Below are 27,926 nucleotides of genomic sequence, written 5' to 3'. Positions count from 1 at the left end.
GTAAGAGGTTTTATTTATTTTGCTCCAACACCTGATTGGATTTTGATGTTACGAAATGTCAGTATTGAAATATAGTTAAGTTGCTGAAAGATTATTATAAAAGCTGAGCTATAATTTTTATTTTAATTTTATTTCTTTTATGAAAAGCAAACTACACAAATAAATCCAGAGCATGTTTTTGTAGCTTCAATTCAGATCTTGCATCCAGAAATGATTCATTTTTTTAGTTGTTCAGGCTGTTAACCTTTCCTTCTTCCATGACGCCACAAAGGGATGTTGAACAATTCAAAAACATGAACAGTCACAACATGAGAATGGTAGACATACATTATTTAGATAAATTTTAATGACATGTGTGATGAATTTTGAGATTTGTTACATGCGTCGTGGATGTACTTAGTAAATCAGTTTTAAGAAACACTTCTGCATGATGTATTTTTTTTATGTTTAAAGTACTTGACTAACTCATTGTTCAGTTTTTAAAAGTTGCATCAAAATGCAGCATTAAATTTTTATTAAAACTTTTCACACAAATTGGCATATGAATAGCATAGTAATTGCTTAAAAATGCAACCTTGCATGCACAAACATGAACATTTTCACAATGACCTATTAACATCTAGTGCTATCTAATAGTAATGTTTAATTGAAGTTCTAAAACAGCTCCTGATTTCACTACTCCCAAGAGGGCTCATTTTCTCCTACTGTGAAATGCTGATGTTTAGGAGTAAGGGACTCAAAATCCTATAAAGCCCTGAGGAGCCTGATGTGTTTGCTCAGAACCTATCTTGTATGACTAGATTATAGCAAAAGCAAAACTCCGCGAAACAAACTTTTTAGTTATCAATCCATTTTTTTTGTTTTTCTGTTGCTTTGCCTTTGCACCATATTTTATAACAATTGACATAATTCTAGGGTAAGCTCACAACAGAAAACGGGCAACAAAAACAAAGTCTGCAGGAGAATAAGATGATGGCAACCATGTTGCAGAACAGCCTAATGGGAAATGGCAGAAAATGATATCACCTTCATGTTAAAATCATTAATTCAGCCATTCACAGTAGAATCAAATCAATGAATCCTTTCAGGTACTCAAGTGGCAAAAAGTTAAGTGTAATATATAATTTGTATTTTGTATATTCAGCCTTCAAGTTTAACAAAATAAAACAGGTTAAATAAATAATACTAGATCTGTAAAGAATATGTGGCAACCAGAGATCTCGTTAAAGGAATATTTTCCGTATTTGACCAGTCGTTTTCTTAAAGGACAGGAAAAGTTGAAGCCCGTCGTTCATCCAATAGCTGAATCACCTCCTTAGTGCAGTCAGGTTATCCAGAGTCCTGCTAATGACCTCATTATTTGACTTGGGTGTTTTGAAGTAGACATGCATCTAAAAGTTGCAGGAGACCGGCCCTCAAGGCCTGGAGTTGCCCACCCCTGCTAAACAGAGGAGCTGGCAGTTTATCTTAAAGAAATAAATAAAGGTGCTGAAATTAATTAGACCGTAAAATGCGCAATCCGCTGCCCAACCAATGTGAACGCGGTTCCGCCGCTGCAAAGAATTTAACTTAACTCACATTGCATTTTCAACATTACCCTATAGATAAAGAAGATGTTACCGTACCCAGAAAGAGAGGGGCGCTCAGGATGAGCGCAGCAGTTCCGGGGAAGCAAAACCACACTACAAAATCCTCGTAAAAGTGCACACCGGACGGCACACAGGGTAAAAAGTTAAGAGTTCAATTGATAGGTTTGGATCCAACAGATCTAACCGACTGATGAACTAGTGCAAGTTTCTCTGCAGATGTGACCAAGAGGAATTTGTGAGGTGCTGTGCGTTCAGTCCCCAGGAGGTTAAGTGCTTGTAATTTAAATGGAGTCATTTAATTCAAAGTATTCTAAGTTATCGGGGCCACAGTCAGTGGTTTTTGTCACTACGGAGAAAAAGTTAGATGCTTTCATCTGCTTTATGTGCGATAGGATCTGGATTCACAGTTCAACTAAGTGAATATTAACTAAATAGCCTATGTTAATATAATTATAATTTGACGGGTAAAAATAGCACATGACCGCTTTTTTTTTTTTTTTTTTTCCAATGCTGTCGGTCAAAATGACAGAAAACAAAAAAAGACTAGCGCGACCTCTGGTGGCAACCTAGTTTTTTTTTATACTTTTCACATTAATATTTTGCCGATCGACTTTTCGAGAAAAGGCTTCATTTGTGACACTGAATGTACATTTTACACATGTCTGGGATTTGCTTGTTTGTAAAACGCATGTCAATTTCCAACTGTGTGGCTTATGTGGCATCGTCTGTAGATCCCTTTATTCTGCAAAGAAAGGAAATAGAGATCGTTAGACATTTTTATTTAACTTACTGGTAAATTAGAATATCCTCAAAAAGTTAATTTATTTCAGTAATTCAACTCATAACTTACTCATATTTAATATGCAATGTTGAATATTTTGTATTTCCCTTGCTGTCAATGCTGATGAATTTTTCTTACAGCTATTGAAGACTTAAAATTCTGTTTCTCCAAAAATGTTAATATTGCATGGGACTAATAAATCAAATATGTCTAACACAGAAACTGGCCTTCCAAAAAGCCGGCCCCTGAACTGTATAGCATGTGCTCTTGATTCTTGGTAGAGGGGTCATTTGCCATAAGTTATTTTCTTCACATTTTTTCAGGTTATTATCTTGGCACTGGTTTAAAAAAATCTGATGTCATCTCAGTTTCTTAACTAGCTTTAGAAAAAAAAATGCATCTTGGAGACTGCTGTTATCCTTGTTGTTAAGTGCAGTTATTTTTTACCACACATTTTCCTTCTACTTTATATGAATGTGCTTGAATGCAGACGCACTGTGAAAAGTGGATTCTTTTGCATTTCATTTTGTCTTGCTCTTCTTGAGAAGGGGCTCAATGACTGTTAGCTGTTCCAAGTTAACAGTCCTCCCTAGATTACGTAAGCCATAAGTAAACATTTTTGTGTTTACATTTTTTGTATTTTATAGCTGTGAGAAATAATCCTTAAGGAATAAAAATAAACCTGAAATGTTTTTCTTCAGTTTGTTTATGTCACTTTTAAACTTGTATTGCTAAAATAAATAAAATTTTGGATTGTATGCTAATTTATTGAGATTTATGTGTAATCTCTCCACTTGTGCAAAGCATTCTGTTTAGGACTTACCTCTGACTGTGAGTTTAGTTGAACTCTCTGCTCTTCCTAAAGCATTTTCTGCAACAATTTTGTATTCCCCTGTATCCTTGGTTCCCACCCTTAATATTAGCATAGAGCAGACCCCACAGGTGTTGGAGATGAAGTAGTTGGTGTTGGTATTCAGACTGATGTTGTTGCGGAGCCATGTCACATGAGGTGTTGGATCTCCTTTTACGGCACAGCTCATGTAGCATTCATAGCCTTGTGGAGCAGTGTGCATTTTCAGTGGGACAAGGAATTTAGGAGGACATTGCAGGTCACAGGCTTTGGACTCTGGCATCTTCACAGTGAATTTTTCTGCAGAGAATCAATATAAAAAAATAATACAATGTAACTATTGTTAAAGAAGCATTTCTTCACACTTTAATATAAAAAAATGCTTGTTATGTGGAAAAGGGTTAAAATCGGATTTTTTAAGCTTTAGCAGTATTTGAGCAACAAAATAAAACTCAAAATTGTTAAAATATTACATTTACTTTAGGATTTGTGATGTGTAGTTGCACAGTGTTGCAACACATGTTTCTAAACCTGAAAAGCAGATTTGGTCACCTTTTTTGGCAGGAATGAGCCACTTTGCAGATTCGGATGGTTTAGAGGAGCCCATGTCATTCTTGGCATAAACTCTAAATTGGTATTCTCGACCCGGCATGATGTTGCAGGCCGTAAATTTGTTGTTGAAGATTCGATCTGCAATGGTGTTCCAAGTTCTCTTAACTGAATCTCTCTTTGTCACCATGTAGTGCAGCCTGTCATCCCGCTTCTCATCTGGAGACGCAGCCCATGAAATGGTTACTGTGCCAGGAACGTTTTCATCGAGATCCACAGGACCTGGTGGCTTCGGCTCATCTAGAGTTCAACATTTTTGTTATTCACTCTACTGAATTATACATCAAAGGAGAAAGAAGACCACTATTTTAAACTTACCTGTGACTCTAATTTCAATGCTAAATGTTTCCTGTCCTACAATGTTTTTGACAATGATAGTATAGATGCCGGTATCTGAACGTTCTGCTGAAGGAATCAAAAGCTGGGATGTACCCTCAGCATTGCTGATGGTGACCTTTTTAGACACTGGCACGCCATCCTTTAGCCAGGTTACCTCTGGCCATGGTGAAGCCTAAAACACAATATGCAAACATTACTTCCAGGAGTTTATAGGTATGAATTAACCTCTGTAAGTCATTTGATAAAATACCTGAAAGTTAATGGTGAATCTTGCAGAATTTCCTGCTCTCACAATCATGAAACTCTTGATTTTGGCATCTGTGAATCGTGGTCTCACTATTTAAAGAATAAAAACAATTTTGTTTTTATTAAAATTGAAAAAAGACAAACACATTTCACTGCAAAAATTCAAGATAAATTTTACTTTGCTACTTAGTGCAGTGCATAGGACAATAATACTGACATAGACAATAATTCTATATAACCTGTAATGGCGCCGATTATATAGTAAGGCACATCTGTAAAATCATATCATGATTCACCCCATCTTTCTTTTTTTTTTTTAGAAATGCATTGAAATGAAAAATATCTCATACTGTTTAGAGATAAACTGCACATGAAGCTAAAATGAACCAAATGTTTCTCTGTGCCCCCACATTGCTCAAATTATCAGAAAATCTTGTTGAAGTATCAAATGCTGAGACATGGTTTAACGTAACCAAATAAGCTATTCAATATAAGTTATGTTAAACTATTTATCAAAGGATTAACTAAAATACATGCAAGCAAACTGCAATGTAGCATTTTTGTTCTAGATGGTACATCAGTTTCTATGTTTAATTTTCACTTTCAACACTACCGAGTTTAATATTAATATGATCAAAACAAAGTTATTCATACTAGGTGAAATTACAAATTATTCCATTTACAAAAGGATGAAGTAAAGTTTTTCAAATCTTTATTTTGGAAAAGGCTTACAGGCTTTCGACCACTTTACTAACCATGTGGAAATAACTGACCAACACACTGTGCCGTTTTAGCTGTCTCTGTCCTTTTAGCTTATTTGGAAGATAAGCCTTAATGATTAGACTTTTGGTTGAAATTTAATTCAATTTCTAATAAATGGAATCTAATAAATTCTAATTATTGTAATTTTAATGTCCCCCCAAGTAATAGAGGAAAACTGTCAGTGCATGGTTTTGCATGCTGTTTCTTTAAATGTATTTTTAGAGATTGATTTAGGTGCAAATGTACTTACCAGGAGGGGGCATAGCGAGAATGTAATTGTCCAGTTCCTGAGGCACTCCCTCACCTCCATCATTAGTAGCAATAACTCTCACCCAGTACATGGCCATTGACTTCATGCCCTTTACCGTATATGTAGTCATGGTTATTGCATTAGAATTACATCGATCCCAGTCTGTGTTTTCTGCAGGCCTGATTTCCACAAAATATCCCTTTGCTTCATCCTCCTCTCCCTTAATGTCTTTGGGCTTGTTCCAAGACAGGGACAGGTTTGTGTAGGTGGAATCTGTCACTTTCAAATCAAGCACTTTACCAGGAGGTTCTGAAACACATGATTTGGTGCCACTTTTAATGTCACACAAATATTTTATGTAGATTAACAATGACAGCTCTGTCACAACATTTGTAAACATCCACCTACTTTTAGGGTCTCTGGCAAAAACAAACTCGGATGGAGTGCTGAATTCGCCAGCTCCAGAGTCATTGACTGCAGACACACGGAACTCGTACTCCATGCCCTCAACCACATCTTTTACAGCAAATCCTTTACCTAAATAGGAACATTAACGACTATTCTTGATTAGTTTATCCTTAAAAATAACCATATACTAAGAATGAACAGAAATCATAGATAAATTCTAAAGTAACCTTTAATAATCTGATTTGGGGGATTAACTTGGCCCCAGAGGTTGCTGCCCTTCTTGCGTTTTTCCAGGTTGTATCCCAGAATGCTGGTTCCTCCAGTGTCAGCAGGAGGGGACCATGTGAGGTTGATGCAGTCCTTAAAGGCACTGGCAACCTTTGGTGCTGATGGAGGTGCAGGATATGCTGTATGCACAAAGAACAAACATTTGTTTCAAACAAGTTGTTTTTAAACGAGTCGGCATGCATTTGTTATAATGTTTGTTTTAATTCCTTGATTTACGTATTTGTCAGGTGTTAAATTTAACATTCTGTTATCATTGAGTAAAACTGAAGAGATGTGAGAAGAAGAAAATCTATACAATTTGAATATCTTCACGTGCAAACGAAATTTAAATTTGTTTCAATTATTAAGTTCAAGTATCAAGTTTTCTGTTTTGGTTTTTTGTTTCATAAATGATTACATGGAGGCACAGAACACAAATTAGGTGAACAACACTGATTGTTTCAGTTATATTGCTCTTCACTACAGATTGGTTTTTTCAGGTTTCTAAAAAAAACCTGACACCTTTAACTCGAGCTTACCTTTTGTTCCAGCCTGAATATCCTCAGTTTCCATCATTTCACTGGTTCCTATTTCAGTCTCCACTCTGATACGATAGCAGTATCTCCTTCCATGATCCACGTCAGAGTCTCTATACTTGGCCTCAGGACCAATTGGTCCGACCTTCTTCCAGGTGTTCCGTCCAACTTGTTGTCGTTCAAGGATGTAGTTTTGTATCTTGCATCCACCACTGTCCTTCGGGGGTCTCCACTTGAAATCAATTACAGAGGAGGAGGCTTCAACAATCTCCAGAGGTCCCATTGGAGATGTAGGTTTATCTGTTGAATTACAACATGGTATGAAAATATATCATTTTAGTTGATCAGAATGTGTTATGCTTAAATGTTACTTTTGTCAAATACATACCAAGTACATTTAGCTGACTTATGGCCTCTATTGTCCCAAACACATTTTTCAGTTTTATCTTGATTTCGCCACTGTCTTTGCGCTGCAGCTTCATCAGCAGCAAACGACTGGTTCCATCTGAAGTCTCAATATTTATATTGCCTTCACTTGAAAGTTCTTCACCCTCAAGGTACCATTGGACTTTTATTGGCTCCCGGCCAATGTAAGACAATTTATAAGTAGCTTTGTGTCCCTTCTTTACTGTCACAGGAGCTATAAAAGCTTCTAGCTCCTCTTTATCAAATCGAGGGGGATCTGAAACCACAAAAATGCACAAAACCTTTTTTGAAATTTTATTTAAAGACTTGCATTCACACTTTGGTAAATTATGGAACAGTTTTTACCTTCAACAGCAATTTCAGCCTCGGTTTTTCGGCCATCGGCTTCAAATTTATATTTTCCAGCATTTTCCTCTGTGACTTTGAGGATTTTAAGCCTGTGGAAGCATCCTTCTTTTGAAATTGTTAAACTCTCAGATGACTGAATCTGGAGGAAAAAATACAAACATTACAACAGAGCTTTATTGCTTCAGTGTCATCCAGGTATACTTTGCTGATAATGACTGCTATAGGGGTCTGAACTCACCTCAGCTCCATCTTTGTACCAGATTCCTACACACTCTTCACTGCTTACTTTACACTCTAACTCTGCTGCTTCTCCAATAATGGCTTTGCAGTCAGAAAGTCCAGCGTGAAAGTGAACACCTGGGTCTGAGAAGCAAGTAAGTTAATAAAAGCATGCATTACTCTCCTTTTACAATCATGTTCTCTTTATTTTTCTCTTCTTTCTAAACATAAGTACAACTAAAATCAGAAAAAAAAAATCTAACCTATTTTTCTTACTGTCTGGCATAAAATTACTCTACATATTCTCCATTTTAGGAGAGTTATGATTTTTGTTTCTGTTGCTTTCTTCAAATCCAAGAATTCCTATGTCCTACTGTCACTATGCAAGTATGTAATTTTGACCAAATCACGAGAGCATGTGTGGGAGCAAAGTGGCCTCCAACCCTTACTAAGTTTCACCACATCTGTCAGAAAATATTTAACCCCAGTTATTCACATTAAAATTAAATCAAATCTTATGCTAAGATGTCGTGTCAACGTCTGAATTTGAAGAAAGTACAAAAACTATTTTCACATTTTGCAAATGGAAATAATTTTGGGCAACCTACATGATCTTAAAAGGGAAAAGTATAATTTCATGCCAGACAATGATGGGGAAAAAAAATTGTTTTAAAGTAGTGTAAATGAACAGTCTTTCTTACCTGCAAAATATTACATCTCAAGTCATGTTTCAAATTTAACAGAATTCATGTATGAAGTCAGGAAAAAATAACATCTCAAAGTGTTTTTCCTTCATTTGAATTGAAGACATCTTCATGAACATGAAACTTAAATGGTTTATTTTCTAGAGGCTCTCTTCAGTTTGACTAATTGAGTTCTTAAAGCTTAAAAGAGTCTTCTGTGCCATTCATTTTCCTCTATTCATTTTATGTTGACAGAAATACAAGCTGTTGAGAAAGGAAATCACCCTTTCAATACTGAAAGTTCCTTCTTCATTTGAAGAATTTCTTATTTCTCTGATGGGAAGTCAGTCTTTAGTAAATGTACAAAAAGTAGAAAAAAAATATTTCTGGGCATTACCATCCTCCAAGGTCATCTCATCTGTTTCTTGATTTTTCTGTTATGTTACAACCTCATGTACACAGTGACTATTTCAGTTGTATTGTCTTAAGCAGCGTGTCTACTACTCTGTGTAAAAATCATTTGCGTGAGTGCACCAACTCATCCTGAATTAATATTTTAAACACCAAGCAGGAATGTTAACAGAGGCATTCAAAGCACAAAAGCTTTCAAATTGTCCACAAAAGACAAACATTGAGACAAACAAAAGGATTTTCTGCTGATGTCCAACCTGCAGGTCAAAGAAACACAGTTAGTGGCTAATCTGTGTCTGATATTCACAGACTGACATATAGCCAATACTCCACAAACATTACAAAACATAAATTGGAATCAGACATATTTAACATTCCTCTAAGGCACAATCATGATTTAATTAACTCTTTTGTATTTTAACAGTTAATTTATGGTGATAAACAACTTTTTGCCCAATGGTTATGAGCTTATTCTGTTAACTCACATACCATATCCGTAAATTTAATCAATGTATTAAATAATTTTTGCAATGATGATACCTCCCATGCAGCAAATAATGCAGTACTCTTTAATCTTACCGCTAACTCTCTGCTCGATCAATGGGATGTGCTGTGCACTGCCTGAACATTTGCCAGCTGCTGCTGGCTCACCTTCATCTGCACCCTCATCATCACAGCTTGCTGCTCGCCCATGCAACTTTCACCTCGGGCATATCTTCTTCCAACGTTATTGGCTTTTCATTTTAGTTGACTTCATTTTAAATAGAATCAAGTCAATATTTTTTTTCATTTGCTGTAGATTTAGCCTGACAAATAACATTAATAAAAACAAAAAAAAAAAAAAACATTAAAGATTGAAAATCAGCATAGTGAGAAGATAAATTGCAACAGAAAAAAATAAAATGGAGAACAGGGTCATGGAGAAAATCAACCATGGGATGCATTTTGTATGCTTTGTGTAAAGTTTGCATTTATGTACCCATAAAAGCAAGTATGCATAAAAGTCCATATCTAGGTTGATTTCTACTATTTCTATTTAAATCTTGCCAATTTGTTCGCAATTTTTATAAATCAAACAAGAGGTTTATAACACAATGAAGACAAACATGTTTACAGACATAGAAGTACACTTACTACACAGAATACCCAAATATATCAAATAGACTACCTGGCCAAAAACAAGTTGCTGCTTAATTTTCACAAGCTAATTTGTGAATTGAGAGCTAATTGTTTCTGTAGCTGAGGAGAAAAAAGCTTAATAGGATAATTTTGTTTTACCTTTTTAGATATTTCCTCTTTTGTTCTAGATCTTTTTTTTTTCTCCATCCTTTATGTTCTGCCAGTAATGATAGTCAATTTTGTACAAAATTATCTACAGCCAACTTAAAACATAACAAACATCGTTTGATAGACAAAACATTTGTAATAATTTTAAAATACTTGTAAATAACGTAGATAATTGTAGCTTAATGCTAGGTGTTGATTAGAGACTCGTATGAATTCAGGAATCTTTGTTGGAAAACCTTCGTAAAGTATTTGCAAAACCCATCATTAAAAAAAAACACATACATTTTCTACATTTACACATTTTTGCTGGGTCAAGAGGAACCTAAAGAAAAATGTTATTTGATGGTAATGAAAATAATATTCACTTTATGATTTATATGACTTAGTTTCTTACCTACAACTGTATCAGGAACCAGTGGGCCAGCTCTTACTCGTTTTCTCCGCTCCCCTCCCTCTTCTCCTTCGCCTCCCACATCCTCCTTCTCTCCTTCTCCTTCCTTTACTCCTTCCCTTCCTTTTCCTCCCACTCTTTCTCCCTCAATATCCTCATCTGAATCTTCAAATGAATCCTCATCGCTTTCAACCTCAGAACCTCCTTCCACATCTCCATCCTCAATGCCTCCAGCCCCACCTGCAGCTCCACTCCCATCTCTCCCTCCAACTCCTGCAGCACCACCAGCAACGCCTGTAGCACCTCCTGCACCCCCACCTACAGCACCTCCTGCTCCTCCACCTGCAGCACTTCCTGCACCCCCACCTGCAGCACCTCCTGCTCCTCCACCTGCAGCACCAGCAGCTCCGCATGCAGTACCAGCAGCAGCTCCACCTGCAGCACTACCTGGACCAACACCTACAACGCCCCCTGTTGCCCCACTGGCCCCGTTGGCAGCAGATCCTTCCCCAGCACCAGCTACTTTTTTCTTAGTTTTCCTAACAACTCCATCTTTGCCTGCGGCTGCTCTCTTTGCCTTCGCTGCAGCTTTAGCCGCTGCCTTTGCTGCAGCTTTGGCCTCAGCCTCTGCTGCAGCTTTAGCCTCAGCCTCTGTTTTTTGCTTTGCTCGGGCAGCTGCAGCCGCCAATTCCTTCTCTTCTTGAGCTTTTTTGGCGAGTTGTGCTTTTTCTTCCATTTCTTTCTGATATCTTTCTTGCTGTTCCTTTGCTATTCTCAGCAGTTCTTCATCATTGCCGGCTCCAGCAATGGTGGTTTTCCGTGCTGCCTTTTTGCCCTTTTTGGCTGGATCTTTCTCCACTGTAAAAAAAAAAAGAAAAGAAAAAAAAACTGTAAATAAATAAACAAAATTGTGGTCTTGTAACTGTACTGTCTTCATATTTGTGGTATCTTCAATTGGTCAGAAGCTTATTTCCAAACATTGAAAGTGGGCAATAAAAGTTTTCTTACCCTCAATCACAAGCCAGGCATTGCAAGACTTGATTCCTGCCACAGCAGCATAAATGCCACCATCCAGAGGCAGGCAGTCCCGCACAATCAACTTATGGATGAGTTTATCTTCAGATACAATGATCTCATGCTTCTCATTATTTGTCAGCAGAGTGCTTTTGCCATACCATTTGATCTCATTCATTGGTGCAGTGAGCACACACTGAAAGAGAGCATCCTCTCGTTCTTCCGCCTTAACCTCTTGAATTTTGACAGCAAAGTCAACTTCAGGCACTGCAGAGTGTGAAGAGGGAGATAAATGCCTTTCATTACTTCTATACATTTAATTCAATGCCAACTTAGCTAAGTCTCATTGATGGACACTTTCTTTTTGTCTGTTTGATTCAAACAAACATCAGTTTGACATTGAGTGAGATAGCAAAGAATTTCCCAGCAGATGTTTGATTTTTATTTTATATAAGTTAAACGCCTGTTTCTGTGTTAAGCAATCAGTGATTATGTTTCTGTCTCTGTTAATGACCATATCTTTGTACGTTTAGCCCAGTTCGTCTGCTTGGAAAAGCAATAGAGGAGACATTGCTGCCACCAAATTTTACTTTGGGTCTCATCTCCGATATTTTACCACTGGCTAAGAGTTTATATATTTTTGCAGAGTTCCTGTCCTATATAAAGTCACTAGAAGATTTACTGCTGCCAATAACCTTTTTTTTTGTCTTTCCCAAAGCAGATATTCTTGAGCCAGTTCTGTTTTTTTTGAGTCGGATGACATTTCTTCAAAACTATCACTATGTAATAACAGGAAAAAGTGGCACAAATCTTACCTTGTTTGCCAGTACATACAAGTTTGTATTATGTTGTGAATTGTAAAAAAGGAACAAACACAAATATTTCAAGTTGCCTTAAACCTAATCTGCTCTTACCTTTAAAATCTGTGGAAAATACATTGACTCCCTCAACATCCACAGAGTAGAGCCCTGCATCATTCTTACTTAGATTTTTGATTGTGAACACATATTTTTTCCCAACTTGTTTTAAATTATGCTTCATTCCTTCTCCCTCTTCCTTTGCGAATGGCACCATGACACCATCCTGCAGAGATTTTCAATTATATGATAGTTTATGCATATCAAAAGTCTTCAAAAATAAGCAAGGATTGTGTGTGTGCTTCACCTTGTACAGAAATATTTTGCTGCCAGAATCTAAGAGGTCCATATCCAACTCAATTGTTGCACAGTCATCATCTTTGACCTCTATAGGTTTGAGGGTCCTGATATGTGAGATAAACTATAGGAAAAATAAGCAGGTGAATGTAAATCATGAAAATAATTAGAAAAAATAAATCATGCAAGAGTACTTTTTTGCTTTTGGGGAACATCATAACTCATCCAAAACAAGAAGCAGCAGGAACTGTACCTGTGCAATCTCCTCTTCACGCTCTTTTTTCATTTCAGTAAGTTTCTTCAACATGCCACGGAAGTCTGTGATGCCATACTCTACACAGATTCGCTCGTAATCTTTCTTCTCTGCACTAAGCAGGATTTCCCAGACCTTTTCGTTTGTATCCATCGTCTTTTCCTCACGTGTTCCATCAGGATTACTGCAAAGTGACACGTTTGTTGTGTTGAGCTCAACTAAAACATTAGTTCTAATGGTTGAAAAGGTTCTAGGCTACCATAAAAGATATCGCATTTTACTGACCGTGTTTTGAGTCTTTTTCTGAACTCCGTTGCATCTAGGGAAGGTGTGGGACATTTTATGTTAACATTTTTTTTTTCACATTTCACTGACTCAAAACAAAAGAAGAGGATGAGATGTCTTTCTATCATTGTTGAAATATAACTGTTTTCCTGAACTAGTTAAACATAATTATAGATTACTAAATTGAAGAGTCTAAGTAAAATGTAGAAAAAAAGTTTTCACATTTACTTTACATGATTTGTAAGAGATGCAGAATTTTCACTGAATAAAATTAGCCAAGTAATTACAGTGATAAAATTATTTTGTCAAAAATTGTGGTAATGTACTGCTGCAATAAAATCTTATTATAGCGTAAGGCTTTTTGAAAGTCTGGAATGCGTTGTTTAGTATATCATACAAACAAAAGCAAATGAAAGGACAGTTATGATTTTATATGTGGAAAGATTCGTTGTGTAAGTTTTACCTTCTCCTTGAATCTTTTGAAGTTCCTTGGTCTTAGAGAATCCCACTGTGAACAAACAATATAAAACTTTAATTCTGCTTCACAATGCATCCGCATGTTCTAAAGATACCTTCAGCAGAATAAAACAACTTCAGTTTTACACAGTTAATCATACCCTCGATAACATTCAGAATAACGGTGCAAACAGCTCTCCCATACTCATTGGCTGCATAACACTTGTAGGTGTCAGCATCTTCTGGAGCTACCTTAGGGAACTAGTACAAGGGTAAATTGAAGACACATTAGTTTACTTTTTTAGTCATACTGTCAATGTTTCATTGTCACCTAAAGTTTTATATTTATTGTCGATGAGAGGAATTTGTATTTTTCGCTTTATTAAAACTTACCTCGAGAGTATGTTCATTTGATGCCGGATCATATTTTTGTTGACACACATCAGGGTGAAAAATTATTTCTCCATTTGCTCTGCTCCATGTTACAGTAGGTGTTGGATCTCCCACCACAATGGCTTTAAAGTATGCAAATTTGCCTGCAACATAGCACTCAAATTAAAAAGAAAGAAACAAAAAAAACTTCAAAACAAATTGCCCATTAACCAAAAGTAAAACATATTATTCAAATGAGTAAATATAGATAGTGTTTTAATTGAACAATTTAGAATTTTTTCAAAATGTATTTTTAATGTATTTATTTACAAAAATTTGATAAGAGTTTATTTAGACTGGCTGACATCAGACTCCCTCTCTGTCAAAAATATGTGTATTTATGGATAGAGTGGTAGTTAAGTAAATATTTAATATAATTGTGACACACATTGTTCCTGGAACATGATCATATTTCAGCTCAAAGTTCTTGTTTAATAGGACATGGGATACTTTCTGTATTGTTTAGGGCGTTGGTGACTGAGATGGTGAAGCTCTCTAAGAGACCTAAGTGAGGGTAACCATAATGATCTCTTAAAATGTAATTGGAGAGGAAATCAAAATATCGTCAAAGGGAAAATAAGAAATCCCAGCTTTGTTAAAGCTTCTGAAATATTGACAGGGACATTTCAAATATTAGTTCATGAAAATCAGTGATGAAATTATTATTACAAATAAGGTATTTGCAATACGTAACAAGTCTCACATTTCTCTCTGTCTTCATATTTTTTCCTTAACTCTTTACATGTAACTATTTATTATTGTGAATATTGTTTTCTGTTTTAGAAGTGGGGCTATATATTTGCAATACATTACCTTGTGATTGTTTACATTGCCCTACTGCATTGATTTTTCAGCTGTTAACTGTGGCAAGGTTGCAAAAATACTGTCTAAAATTCCTAGTTCTTGCAGAGAACAGACATGTGCAAGTGTTTTGAATTTTTTTAAAGGGCTGTATTGGTTTTTAAACGCGGACCTTCAAGCCTTTGAGCTCAGATTATCTTTCTCCAACCATTCTGCTCCTTTCCAGGTAATCTTAAAAACGCAGTTCATATTTGCAGACAGAAAAATCTTACCCTCTTGGATAGTAAGGGCTATGGGTTTCCGTGTGAAATCTGGAGTTGTTTTTCCTTCAGGAAGTTCCTCCATAAACTGTGTAATCATGACACCAGGCACTTTTGATTTCTTCTTGATGCCTAAATGAACCAATTAAGAACCAGTTAATAAACAGAATGTTGCAAAACCAAGTAAAGTGCAAAAATAAGCATACATTCATTTAAATGTGTATTTTAATCATTGAAATGGGTATTTTCTTTGCTTCTTCAGGAACATAGCATAAATTAAAAAAGGCAGTTGGATAGCACTGAAATTGATTTTATAATGAAAACAAAACATAAATTAGCAGGATGTATGATTTTTAAAGCCCGCTCGCACCAGGCTATGACTGCTGTGTGGTCTGAAAGAGCTCCACAAGAGTCCAAACATCTATGGATTGCAGAAAATTTGGAAAACCTTCTGTTAGTTTGAAATTAGTCAGTATGCCGCTATGTTATCTATCCTGATCTGATTTATTTTTGTCTTCTGCTTTCGTGGTCACCCTACCACAGTGCATGAAAATCAAATCTCTTTGAAAAATGTCACAAACTGTCCAATTTTCCTGTAAACATTGGTGGTTTCTGGATCTCCACTGCCAGTTTCAACCTTACTGTAAAGAATGAAACACATTTAGTGTTTTCAGCATGTTGAAAGCAGTTTATACAGACTGCTGTGCACAAATAAGCGTGCCATCTGGAGCACATATTGTAATCTGTTACAAGACTCCATTAGGATACTTGTGAATCAATCAAGCCAAGCTGCAAAAGCCTTAGGTTGTGATTTGAATCCCACTGTGAGTGTTGTAAAATTAGACTGTAAAACGGCAAAATGATGCATTTAAAGTGCAGCCTGAAAAACTCAAGTCTTTTTTCAGCCGTTCAATAATCACAGCCTGGGGAGAATTTAGAGGTGTGTAATCCTCTCCCTAACTGGGTGTCCTTCTCCAGCAATGAACCAAACACTTACTAATTTATTTGTCCAAGGGGGTTTGAGCACACTTCTATAGCATTAACAAAGAAAACATGAGTTGTTCAATACAGCTGCCTGCTTATGTCCTATTTACTGAAGCCAGAGCAGTGGGTTAATGCACTGCACATAACAGCCATACTGCCCAGAGAATTATAGTAGCCTTAGCATGAGGTCAGCATGGCCAGTCCAGCTTCCACTTCTCAGAGGAACAAGCCTCACAGCTGTGCCTGCTCCACTGCTCCACTACTGGTGCCATTATAATCCCCCATGCCTCTTCAAGGACTTCTATGCTGGCATTATAATTAGAAACCACAACAACTTGTTTCCTTACATAAGTTGTGTCAAAGTTCAAAACCGTCAGGGAACTCTCATGTGAATAATGAGAAGCTCACTGCACTTTTAATATTTAACAGATGAACTCTCCTAGACCCCACAAAGGTTTTATACAAGTGTGCAGTTTTAATCTGGTGTGAGAGGGCTCTAGATATCAGGCATGTATGTTTACCCAAAAAGAGTGTGATCCTGTTGGGAAAATGCCACTAAAACAGAACAAACTGTGACCCAAACATGCTGTTATACAAAACCATAAAAGATTTTTACTACATTTTTTTCCATTTTACTAACCTAACTTATATTTTAGCCAGCTCAATTGTGAAGGGAATGGATATTTGGTAAGTTGCCATTGTTTGACCTAGCAATTTTTTTTTTACCTCTCCTGGTTTTTACCAATCCAAAAACTATTCTCACAGCGATAAAATATAACTTGTTCAATTTCCATTCCCTTCCCACCTACTTTTCCTCTTTTTGCATTCGCTTTACCCTGACCTCTCACCAACACATGTAGCACTGAGCAGAGTTAATGGAAAATGGTTACTGTGAAAGAGCAAGATAAACTGTTAAATCTTGCTTTTTTTCCAACAGGAACAGAATCTATATTCTTAATTGGGTTAACATAGAAGTAGTTTTTAAGTAAGAATTACCTCTGTTTTACATCATTCACAGCTCATGCATAAACTAGAATATATTTAAAGAATTTTTCAACTGTTTTTCTTTTTACCCAGAAATGTATAATGAATTACATGGTCTTGAAACTGCAAATGTAATAGGCTATTAATGTGTATTCAAAATTGTCCAGCTCTCCTTTGCTCAGTGGTATGAGCAAAGGAGTCTCTTTCCCAAAATTTACCTAAAGAGAAAAACAAACAAAGCCAAATCTTTAATAAGAGAGAGTCTTTGTGAAGTTTGTCTGCCACTAAGGTCCTGCTTCAGAAAACAGAACTTATTAAAAATGTTTAGATCCTTAACCCTGAGTTCAGGACAAACTTAATAAACCTTAGGTTTTTGCTCTACCTCACCTCCTATTGTCTTTTCACTTCTTCATCCAAACAGTGGATGTCAAGATGGAAAACAAAGTGCATGTTTGTACTGAAGCTGTGTCTGGAGAAAAATGTAAAAATTTTTTTGGTGCTGTTTTATTGTCTCCAGAGACGAACATACATCATATATAAATTAGGGATAATCCCATTTTGATGCCAATATTTCTCAATGTATCTAATCTGTTTACAAAGAAAACAGGCTTCTAAGACACATCTGGTTTTAAAACCAATGAGATGAAAACTACGTAAAAGGAGAGATCACATTTATTCTATTTTAGTTTCTTTCTATTAGCTTCCTGTTAAATTCAGAATATAAATTAAACATCTTTTTGTACATCAAAGATTTTATTGTTCCATATGTTAGTAATGGGGTACTTGGCTTTCAAATTGCAGGTTTATGGAACATTTGCACTTGACTCACTCTGCAGTTACAAAAAGCGACAGATGGAGCAGGAAGATAATAAAAGCTAAAAATGGGAAAAGTTGCTCTAAGCAAATAGAGAGCAAAGTCAGAGATCTGGAAAAATTTTAAACTGCTAGATTTTAAAATGATATGTTGGGGTACTTTGAGCACTGTCCTCTAATCAGAATTAATTAGCTGGGTTGGATCAGGCTTGGACAAAATGTTTATGGGGTCCAGCTGGGTTGGGTTGTATTTTTAGCCCCGATCTAAACTCAAAATGTTTTTTTTGTTTTATTTTTTTTTAGCAAATTTTTAACAAAGTCCTGAAAGCTGTAATAATGCTGTGGCTAAATTGCAAATGGCTGTATGTTTTGAGCTTAATGACAATAACATTAGCTTATTGTATCAGTCACTTTCTCTGGATTGTGATATTATGTGATGTTTCCTGCAATATAGTTTCATGTGTTGAGCTTGAAGGTCACATTTGTATTGGACAGTTCTGGATTCAAGGTTGTTGGTAAAAAGTGGCATTTTCCCATCGACTCTCAAGCTAAAGTAGAGACATCACAATCATTCAGAGCACCTTCTTGTAACAGCTTGTCTCAAGTTTTCACATTGCATGAAGGTGTCACAATGAAATGCATCCATTGTGCCACAGAAAGGTTTGTCATCCATTTTTGGAAAGCACTTTTCAAGGTTGAAGACAGAGATGATGTGGATAATGAACATGTAATTTTTCATGCAACGAAACCATCATGCATGCAGAAACTTATTCATTTGTATTTTGATTATCTTTTTTTCTTGCATACCTTTGTTGTCCTGGTGTACTCCCTCAGAACCGTCGATTTAACACGCAACATGACAGAAGAAAAAGGCACAGGACAGGTAAATATAAATCCTGACAGAAGAACCATGGCAGGTTGGAACTTTGACAGGATTAAGGACACAGAAGAAACACAAGGGACCACATAATATATACAGTTTGTAACCCAAGGTTGGGTGGACAAATACAACACAGAATATCTGCAGATCAAATACGCAGAGACTGACAACACAACAAAAACTATTAGTGATAGACAAAAGATAATGCAGCATGTTATATGGCGTGGAAGAGCTGTGCCGTGCAACTGTTAAGACTCAACATGAAGTTTTCTTACATATTTCCACATTGCAGACTTCTCAGGATGATTTCTGCTTGGTGCTTGAGATTAATTCAGGTAATACTTGGAGAAAAGCAGGTTGTAAGAAAATCCATTTTAGAAAGATAATGGTTAAATTCTGTGATTATTTGAAAGCATCCCTAATGTGGTGCATTGCCTCCCATGTTGCCATCAGGTCATGTGTTGGACGTTCAGTCATTTTTTTTGTTACCCCATTTCATCAGGAACAGAGAGGTTTTCTGTGATGATTTTCTTTGGTGGTTCCAGCTTGGTTTAATTCAATCTTCTTTGACTAAATTTTTGTGATTCTGTTCTTGGGGAAAGAGAAAAGCACCATAACCAGAAGGCAGTTCTCACCGGTGTAACTTGATAGTTCTTTCTTGTCTTTGTTATGAATGAATTGGGTGATCTCATCACTGTTTCTGTCCGTATCTTCTTTGGTGAGATATCATAGCATTAAAGGCTAAAGAGCAAATAAATTGTCACTGACAGTTGGAGTTCCTCCACTTGATTTTATTTCCTCTGCAATTATTTTCTATTCACGGCATTAACCAAGAATGTTGGGTTCCACATCTTCAAAGATCTTTCAAGATTAGACAACATTGGTACTGTCTTCTTTGTCTTTGCTGGTTTGTTGGGTATGTCTATGTTTTGTACATATTTGATTCTTGGTTGCAATCTTAAATGACTATGAAGTTTACTTATGAAGTGTAGTTACGTTGAATCATGTTGATGATCTCTGGATTAAATGAAAATGTAGGGAGAGGCACCTGGAATACCAACCTTAGACTGACTTCTGCACTTACCTGCCTGCCCAGTGGCAGTTTCATCGGCCACCTTTGTCTTCTTCAACATCTTTATTTCCTCTTCAGATCAGCAGATTCAGAGGACTCTGAACAAAAGACAGAGAGATAAAACAAAAACCCTTAGCACCTCATACATACATATCTCATATTTTCCCTAGACTTTGAGGAGACAGCCTTAACTTAGAGATGGCTTATATCTTATTATTAATGAATTCTCTTTGAAAATATAAGCATAGACCACTCAAAGATTCTTACAGAAATATCTGCCATTTTTGAAAACTTTTTTTTACCTTCAAGTTCAAAAGGCTTTTTAGTTATACCACTCCTGCCCACTGATTGCAGTTACCTAAGCCTGACAGTAAGAGGCAGCAGCTGGTGTTATTTACAGTAACTCATAAGATGATCTGAGTTCCTCTCTCATGAGGTCTTCACAGGCAGCTGTAAATTGAGCAGATTTTAGTGAAGCCTTAAAGATGCGTGAAGAAGAAATTAATATTTAAAACTACATAAAGTGGCAATGTTTGGGCATTTGAATAAATATCCATATTTTTAGAACAAAAAGTCTACATAGGCAGCTACTTTCAGGTATAAAGACATTTGCTGGTACAATGCCCTGAGAAATGTGCACAACATGGCAAATCTCTGTACTGAAGCAATAAAATCATCTGTAGCTTCATGCAGACATGAACTGACTAAAAGCATCATACTTCCCATCACATGAATTTTGACAAAAGCTATCAGTGTGGTTCTTTTTATCCTGGGAATTGAGGCTTGGATTAGCTTTATATGATGTATACAAGTGTTCATTTGTGTACTTTTTTTAATATTAATGATAGGTAGCTATCTGGGCAGTACGTATTACAATAGAAATGCCTCTCTAAACACCTATTCTTTTTATTTTTGGAACAACACCATATTAATTGGTTTGGAATTTACACTTTATCCATTTTAGTCTCATCTGTGCAGATTGAAGTATATATTTTAGCCTTTTCATGTTTTTTACTGTATAATTACCATGTTATTAAATAAAAATGCAGGGAAACTCATAATGTACAACATTATGAGATACAGGATCTTACTGTATCTCTTCTAACCGTCTCTTTGGTCATGGATTGTTGTACAAAGTCCTGACAAACTGCATATGCTGTGTTGTGATTTTTTTTCAGTGACAGTCCTTTTGATGCATAGATGAAGAAATGGTAGATATGTGAGTGCTGGTGTTGAATTTAAATTTTCTGGAACTCTGTTTAATTTCTCTCTGTAGTTATGTAAACCTCTTTCCAGTTAATCACTTCAGCAGATTACACACTCAAAACTATATGTTGAATCTAATCGTAACGTTACCTACTTAGCCCAAAATAATTTTCACCCATGATGGATTTAAGTTTATGTTTTAATCGAAAATTACTTTCAACTGTAAAGTCTGTTTCTGATAGGAAATGAGACGGAAAGGAAAAGAAAACGAAGTGAAATGAATTTATTTGATTTTAATTACAAAACCATTGCCCAAAAACTTGCAATTCTCAATAAGTAGTGAACACATCACTTTTGACATTACAACAAAAAAAAATCCCTCTTGTACAGCTGGGTATCTTTTCACATGTTTCCACTTGCATTTGTCAATTCTTTTTTATTAGGTCCAATTCTTCAAGATTGGAACGCTTCCTTCCCATCACATCCCAACATTTCTCTGATCTACTCTGCACATTCTATTTCAGATTTCAAAACATTCATATTACTGCTATTTAGAAAAAAACATTTTGGTCATCTTAAAAAACCACTTTAAAGCTAAATTTGGCAGGAGTAAGAATTATGGCCTTAGCTGTATCATTGTTTTTGCCACTCAATTCTACTTGCTATATTTTACTTGCAGAATCATGTTTATTTGCTAATTCTGTTCACACAAACAAGGAATTTAGCTACAGTTTCACATTGCTCTCAATTAAGAATTTTGAAATATAAAAGTACAAAAAAGGAAAATTAGAAATACATTCTTTTTTACATTCATATTTGTTAAAGCCACTACCTTTGTCTTCTGTTAAAGATGTCAAAGTAGTTCACTGAGAAACATTGGTTTATCTGTGAGTCTGAAATGATTGCTAGTTGACTCATGTGACACTTCAATGTTACACAATTCACTGCCGTGCAAGTTGACCTATGGACTCCCTCTGGTTGGGCTTGGATTTAAGGTAGTTGGATTTCCAGAAGTGATGAATAACTCTTTCAATATTTATATTTCATCAGAACATTTGATTCTTCCAGTAGCCTTTCCATAAATGAAGTCAGCCTTTTTGTAGTTTTATTTAATTTGTTTTAGCTCATATGCAGCAAATGTTTTTAATATACATGCTTTTGCATTTGTACTCTAAAGTGAGGAGTTCTTGCAGCAACATTGAACTATAAACCACATAGGTAAGACCAAAGCAGTTTGTTGGTGAAGATTTGCTGGTATGAGGTTCTGTGTAATGAAAGATATCCCACCCTCATATTCTCCAGTTCTTTTGTTTTAGCTCATTACACGTAAAATGCAATGTCTGGCTTTTGCACTCCGTTTTAATGAATTCTGACTTCTGGAGGAGGGGTACTGAAGACAAAATAGTTCTGAATCTACCCTGAACAACACTCTGTGATTGGTGCTGCAGGCTACATTTCAGCAGAAACTTCTTTGGCTTTGAGATTGAAAAAGAAATGCATGCGTAATAATGCCATTATTATTATATCCAGCATACAGAGAGGCAGGTTGTCATTGATGGTAACCTGAAAAGTTGTTCAGATTAAGATAAGAGTCAGGCTGGTGGAAATGTTCAACCTCTGAAAAGAAAAAAAGAAACTATATATTTCAGCCAGTGTGAATGCTGCAGTTTACCTTAAATGCTGAAATTCTCAGAGCAAGATATTACATCAAACCACTCCTTATTTGTTATAATAGCTCATCTATAATATACAGGAACAATTCATCACACCAAAAGAGCATGAAGTGACATATATGTCAGTCTGTATGTCTTTGACAAATGTGATCCCTTTCTTTATGTCCAATCCTCTATCTCTTTCCTAAGCGAAGGCATCAAAGATGTTGCTTCAACCAATACTATTTGTTTTGCATCCCATAGATTTTACCACTAACTCAGAGCTTTTTTGAATTTGTCCTCTCTTAAACAAAGGAAGTGTTTCTCTTGTCTTGAGTTTCCCTCTGTCTCCTTAAATCTCTAGTCGATTGTGACTTCTTGCTGTTCACATTGCACCAGGTTCTGCAGTAGTTTTCTTCCTTTAAAAAGTAAGTCTTTGTTTCCATATTCACAACATTCATGCACATTATGAGAAAGTTAATAACTGAATGCTTTAAAGTCAGTAACTCAGTTCAGTTGGGTGGGTTTCCTTGGAAACCTATAACCAATTAGCATGATAAACTGAACTTGAGGACATGTTTTATTACTAGAATTGAATCGGTGTGTATGTAATTGACTTTGAATGTGCCTCTATAGTTTGATGGAAGGTGTCAAATATTTCTGTATACAGTATTGATGCATCTGTCTGCCTTCTGGCATTTGTTATCAATTGGCATTGCATAAATTAATAAATTGAAATGAACTGTAATATGAATCAGTTTTGACTGTAAAGCAGACACCAAGAAATATTGGACTGGTATTTGATTTACTGTGGACATATTCAAAACTTTATAATCTTGTATGCACATTTGTAGCATGTGTTTTAAAGTCTAAAATCTAAAATCATTAATATGAACATACATATCATTTGGTAATGTTCTTAATTTTTTACTGCCTATATGACTTGCCTTGGGCAATGCTTTACCAATTCCTGTAAAAAGAACAAACAGTATCTTAAAAGAAAAGTTTTCTGAAAAGTCTCTGAAGTCATCGCACAACACAAAGTCAGAATATACTTAATAGCAGTACATGACATCCAGCTTCCACCCACTTCAGCTGACTGCACCACTGACCACATACTCTGAAAATGGCATCTAGTAGCTTCTCAAATGTCACTGATATGTTTTTTTTTTCTCCAACATGTCAGTGATCGCAGCAGAGTGAACAAGACAGAAAGTGGCTTGAGCAATGTAACTCACAAAACTCAGCTTAATGGCAAGACCTTTGGTGACAAATGAGCTTTAATGGTGCTACATGAACCTCCCTTTGGATTTACTCATGTGTTCAAAAATAGCATGATGTCAAATTGAAAAAAAAATAAGCTTTGTATTTTCTCCCTTTCAGAATTTTTTTCTTTGCTTTATTTAATTGAAGACATTTCTGTTTCTAACGATGACCTTGATATGCATAGATTTTAAGGTGTACCACCTAAAGACGCATGGAGAAGACAACATAAACCACAGCCCTGCAAATTCTTCAACGTCAAAAGAAATTGATCACTTGCCAAACTCCAATCCATTTCTTGCTTCCCTGTCCCTAAAGCTCAGGTTACTATTGAATTGATACCTTCATCTAAACTTAGTTGTCATCCAACAGCTTCACATCTCTGACCATATTTTACTGATCCAACCTCTTAAAAGTGTGAAATTTAAGCTCAGTAACCAGCATAAGGAGATTTCAAGCATCAGAACCAAATATGCAACATTTATTCTACAGCCTAATGAATAATGTTTTGAAATACTTTGCACTGTAATGCCAAGTGTGCAAGGTACTGAGTTTAAAACGGCAAGCTTTATTCCTGGACAAAGATAATACTCATGTTTTTTTTTTCTACAGTTCCACTGCAACTGCCTAGACTAGTGCACTTATCTTTTATATCCAATCATCACTCAACATGAAGCATTAATCTGGATATTAGCATGTGGAAACAAGCAAATATATATATATATATATATATATATTTTACTCCCCTGCTCTGTAAAATTTCAAGCCTTTTTTTGTGGACCACCTACCTGTTCCCTTCTCTTTCAGACAGCACTCTGGTCACACTGTGCCTTCCCCTATTTTTTTTTTTAAACTGTAATGGATCCTTCCTGCAGCTTGCAAAGCAGTGCTTGATGCTTTACTTCAGCTCAGACCCAGTGACTGCCAAAAGCCATTTAGGCTTTTTTCATGTCAGTGACGACTCCAGAGGGATTAGAGGTCAAGTGGGCGGTGAAGCAGGGTGGGTTAAATACTTCATAAAGGTTTTTTGTAATTCAGTCTGGATATGCAAGTTTGGCTCTAGATTGGAGGTGAAAAAATGCCGTGCAGCTTAGAAATCATGAATGTTTAAGGCGTGGCATCCTTAAATTGTTATTCTCTTATTAGAGGTGTGATGCTGAACTGCAGAAGTTTTTTCTTTTGGATAAGTCTCTAAGTGCACAAACAAACATCTGTGCAATCTTCTGTATGCTGTCTCATGCATTTATAATTTCACAGACTGATTTGGACATTCAATTCCTGTAATTGATTCTTGATGACTTGAACATAGCAATTACTTTCCCGACAACTTTAATTAACTAAATAAGCTGTCTTGAAGTGGTTGATATTGATTTGAAAAACTGGGGTAGAAATAATGACAATAATGTCAATTGGATGAAGGTTAATACTTAGGGAAACCATCATCTTTGACAATTTTTGCCCCAGACACTTTAGAACTGAAAGCCGCAATCCATATTGTCTTATAATTAGAAGCGGTCAGACAACAATAGTAATCAAAATATCATATCACTTGAAGAAAGCGTACTTGAAGTTAACGACTGTAGCTGGAAACATGTTTGTCTATTAAAGCCTCTGATACTACATTTAGTCATTGTGAGTAGATGTATTATTTAAAGAGAAGGGAGAAGATGCCAGTCACTATCCAGAAACACTTAAATAAAGAGGCACATTATCATTATTCCATCCCATCGTATGTTCAGACTTTACTGGAGCCTGGAAGGCTATGTTGTTTCTATTTCCAACGGAAATTTGATCTAAAGCATCCACAATCACAATTTACTCAGACAAATAAACATTCAGCTTCATAAATGCACATACAGTGAGAGACTATTAAAAGCACCTTTAGTCAAACATTGCAATTTGATCCTTAGCATCCAACATCCAGTGACCAAGTGATATCCAATTTTATTTGTACTCTTCCTACAGTATCTGTTCTTATTTACTCAGTATTTAAAATGTACATTCCCAGTAGCATCAGCATGTTTATATCTTGTATATCAAAGTGTTCTATTTTATTCTTCATATAGAAAATGGTAAAGACACCCACAAATGTTACCAAATATTTCTAAACAAACACAGTCTAGCTTTCCCCTTTTAAATGTGTTTCTTAGCTACATGCCAGTCTTACAGCATTCCCCAAGTCTTTATGGCGTTAGGAGTAAAGTTTGACTTCAGCACATAACTATAAATCTGAAACGCTGTAGGCAAAGAATTCCTCTTCCAAGTGTCATCTTCCAGGGGATGGTAGATCTGTCTGTTTAGGTTTAGAAATAGGAAGAGTAAATTTGTAGCTGCATTACCACATACAAACTATTTGTCAATATCTCAGAAGGTTTTAGTTTCTGCAAATTTTGACTTGCTTTATTATTGTATTATGTATTGAATAAATTGACTCGGTCAAGTTTCTCTGGTTATGTTTAAGGATAAATGATTTGTTGGGTTGTGTAATGTAATGTTTACTAGTTTTCTCAATTGTTGACTGTGTGATGTTTTTTATGACTTTGTATTTTTGTGTTTTTATGACTAAAAGCTCTTTGAACTGCCTTGTTGCTGAAATATGCTGTATAAATAAACTTGATCATTGATCACCAGGACATAGTAACTGTTCTGAAGTATATAAGCATTGTAAATATTCACATAGAAATGTAAAGATTTAGGAATTTCAGTATAAACATAATTCAGTTATGATTTATAACTCACCAAATCTTAGCAATCTTGTCCTTTCTCAGAATTCTCTCCTCCAATCCACCATCCAGTTATAAAACTATATAAGTGTAGCACATCCCATTCCTTGATTTAAATATGCTTCCTCCATCAGTATCTCTTCTGCTCTTGCTATTAATTAATTTGAGTCACAAATGGATTAAAATTAATATTTGTATGTCAGAGCTTTACTACTGCAAATTAAGCATATATCCATTGCAGTATTCCTTATTTGTCTATTGTGCATCTTTTGGTTGAGTAACATTTGAAATTTAGAGAATATTGAGACCTTTCATAGTTAAAATCAGTCCGACATAAAACCAGTTTTTCTCCAGCCAGTGGTGCAGGTCACTAGCTTTCCTGCGCTGGGTGGCTGCCCCATATTTTTTGCCTAGATAATTTTAATAGTCTCATAATCAGAGAGACATTTTTATCAGCTTCTCGTAATGTTTTAAAGCTTCGGGAAATGCACCATGTGATCAGGAAAATTGATGCCTCCGGTCCTTGTAAGAGGTGAGGGGCTGATGAGGTCCCAACATGAGCTTGATTTACTGCTCTGCTAGCTTTACAATGCTAACACACACAGCTTGGGACTCAGGCCACAGCAGCAGAGAGATGAATCTGGAAGCATTTTCTATTCCTTAGAATTTAAAAAAAAAATGTACCCGAGTTAATAAGTTTTTCTTTTACAGATCATTTCTCATTCCATGTATGCTACATATATAAGATGGAAATGTGTTGGTGTAAAATAGGTTCCTGTGTTTTTTTTTTTTTTTTTTTTAAGAGTTCAATGGCAGAAAGGCAAAATTATTTAATGTCTGGCTGTACTTGGCCTCCATCTGACCCCTGAACCCATATTTCAAGCACTTATATATTCATACATTGAGCAATAAGAAGCTGCTAAACTTCTTACTTTATAGCCACAATAATGTAATGCTTGCTCTTCACAGTTCTCTGATCTTAAATTGGTGCCCATCATGTTTCTGTCACAGACTCAACAGCATGAAAAACTCAAATTGAGATGAATCACACTTTTAAAAAATTGCTTTACTACATCACCAGAAGACACTGATCAAAGACAACTTTGACTAAAGCAGCTATCACACTCAAAAAACCTTTGATTATCTTTGTATGAAGTACATTGTAACTCTACTTAATGTTAAATAAACACATCCTTACAAAGTCCTTCTAAAACTATTCTCACAATAAAAGCAGCACCAGTGATGTTAGTAATACGTACCTTTCATTTGCAGTGTTGCCCAGCATCAAGCAC

At 35.9% G+C, this 27,926-nt stretch overlaps 1 protein-coding gene across 2 annotated transcripts; it reads right to left on the bottom strand.

Annotated features, from left to right (window-relative positions):
- Positions 1-578: 578 nt before the first annotated feature.
- On the bottom strand, positions 579-24,835 carry LOC122833455 (immunoglobulin-like and fibronectin type III domain-containing protein 1). 2 transcript variants are annotated; one of them, XM_044121014.1, is made up of 24 exons: positions 24,700-24,835; positions 19,803-19,888; positions 15,070-15,189; positions 13,958-14,100; positions 13,726-13,825; positions 13,572-13,616; positions 13,109-13,142; positions 12,824-13,007; positions 12,581-12,694; positions 12,331-12,499; positions 11,411-11,683; positions 10,406-11,260; positions 7,650-7,774; positions 7,409-7,550; positions 7,026-7,319; positions 6,641-6,937; positions 6,062-6,241; positions 5,835-5,963; positions 5,427-5,735; positions 4,419-4,504; positions 4,148-4,340; positions 3,773-4,069; positions 3,194-3,520; positions 579-2,331 (listed from the first exon to the last, which is right to left on the bottom strand). In XM_044121014.1, exons 2-24 carry the CDS (start codon positions 19,849-19,851, stop codon positions 2,327-2,329), a joined length of 4,470 nt encoding a protein of 1,489 aa, XP_043976949.1. In that variant the 5' UTR covers positions 19,852-19,888; positions 24,700-24,835; the 3' UTR covers positions 579-2,326. The 2 variants fall into 2 exon arrangements, with proteins under 2 accessions (XP_043976949.1, XP_043976950.1); XM_044121015.1 differs by lacking the exons at positions 19,803-19,888; positions 24,700-24,835 and adding an exon at positions 18,646-19,501.
- Positions 24,836-27,926: the final 3,091 nt, after the last annotated feature.

The sequence above is a fragment of the Gambusia affinis genome, linkage group LG07 (assembly GCF_019740435.1).
Source record: "Gambusia affinis linkage group LG07, SWU_Gaff_1.0, whole genome shotgun sequence".
In the NCBI taxonomy this organism is placed as follows: Eukaryota; Metazoa; Chordata; class Actinopteri; order Cyprinodontiformes; family Poeciliidae; genus Gambusia; species Gambusia affinis.
The sequence above is the reverse complement of the archived record's forward strand: the minus strand, read 5'-3'. Positions and strand labels throughout refer to the sequence as shown.

Bases quoted from the DNA above. Each gene is read 5' to 3' on its own strand.
- LOC122833455 (XM_044121014.1), bottom strand. From the start codon at position 19,851: ATGTTGAAGAAGACAAAGGTGGCCGATGAAACTGCCACTGGGCAGGCA. The intron at 7,775-10,405 runs GTAAGAAACTAA...CTTGCTTCTCAG, and splicing joins GGTTCCTGATACAGTTGTAG to ACCCAGGTGTTCACTTTCAC. The intron at 4,341-4,418 runs GTATTTTATCAA...ATTGTGTTTTAG, and splicing joins GATTCACCATTAACTTTCAG to GCTTCACCATGGCCAGAGGT.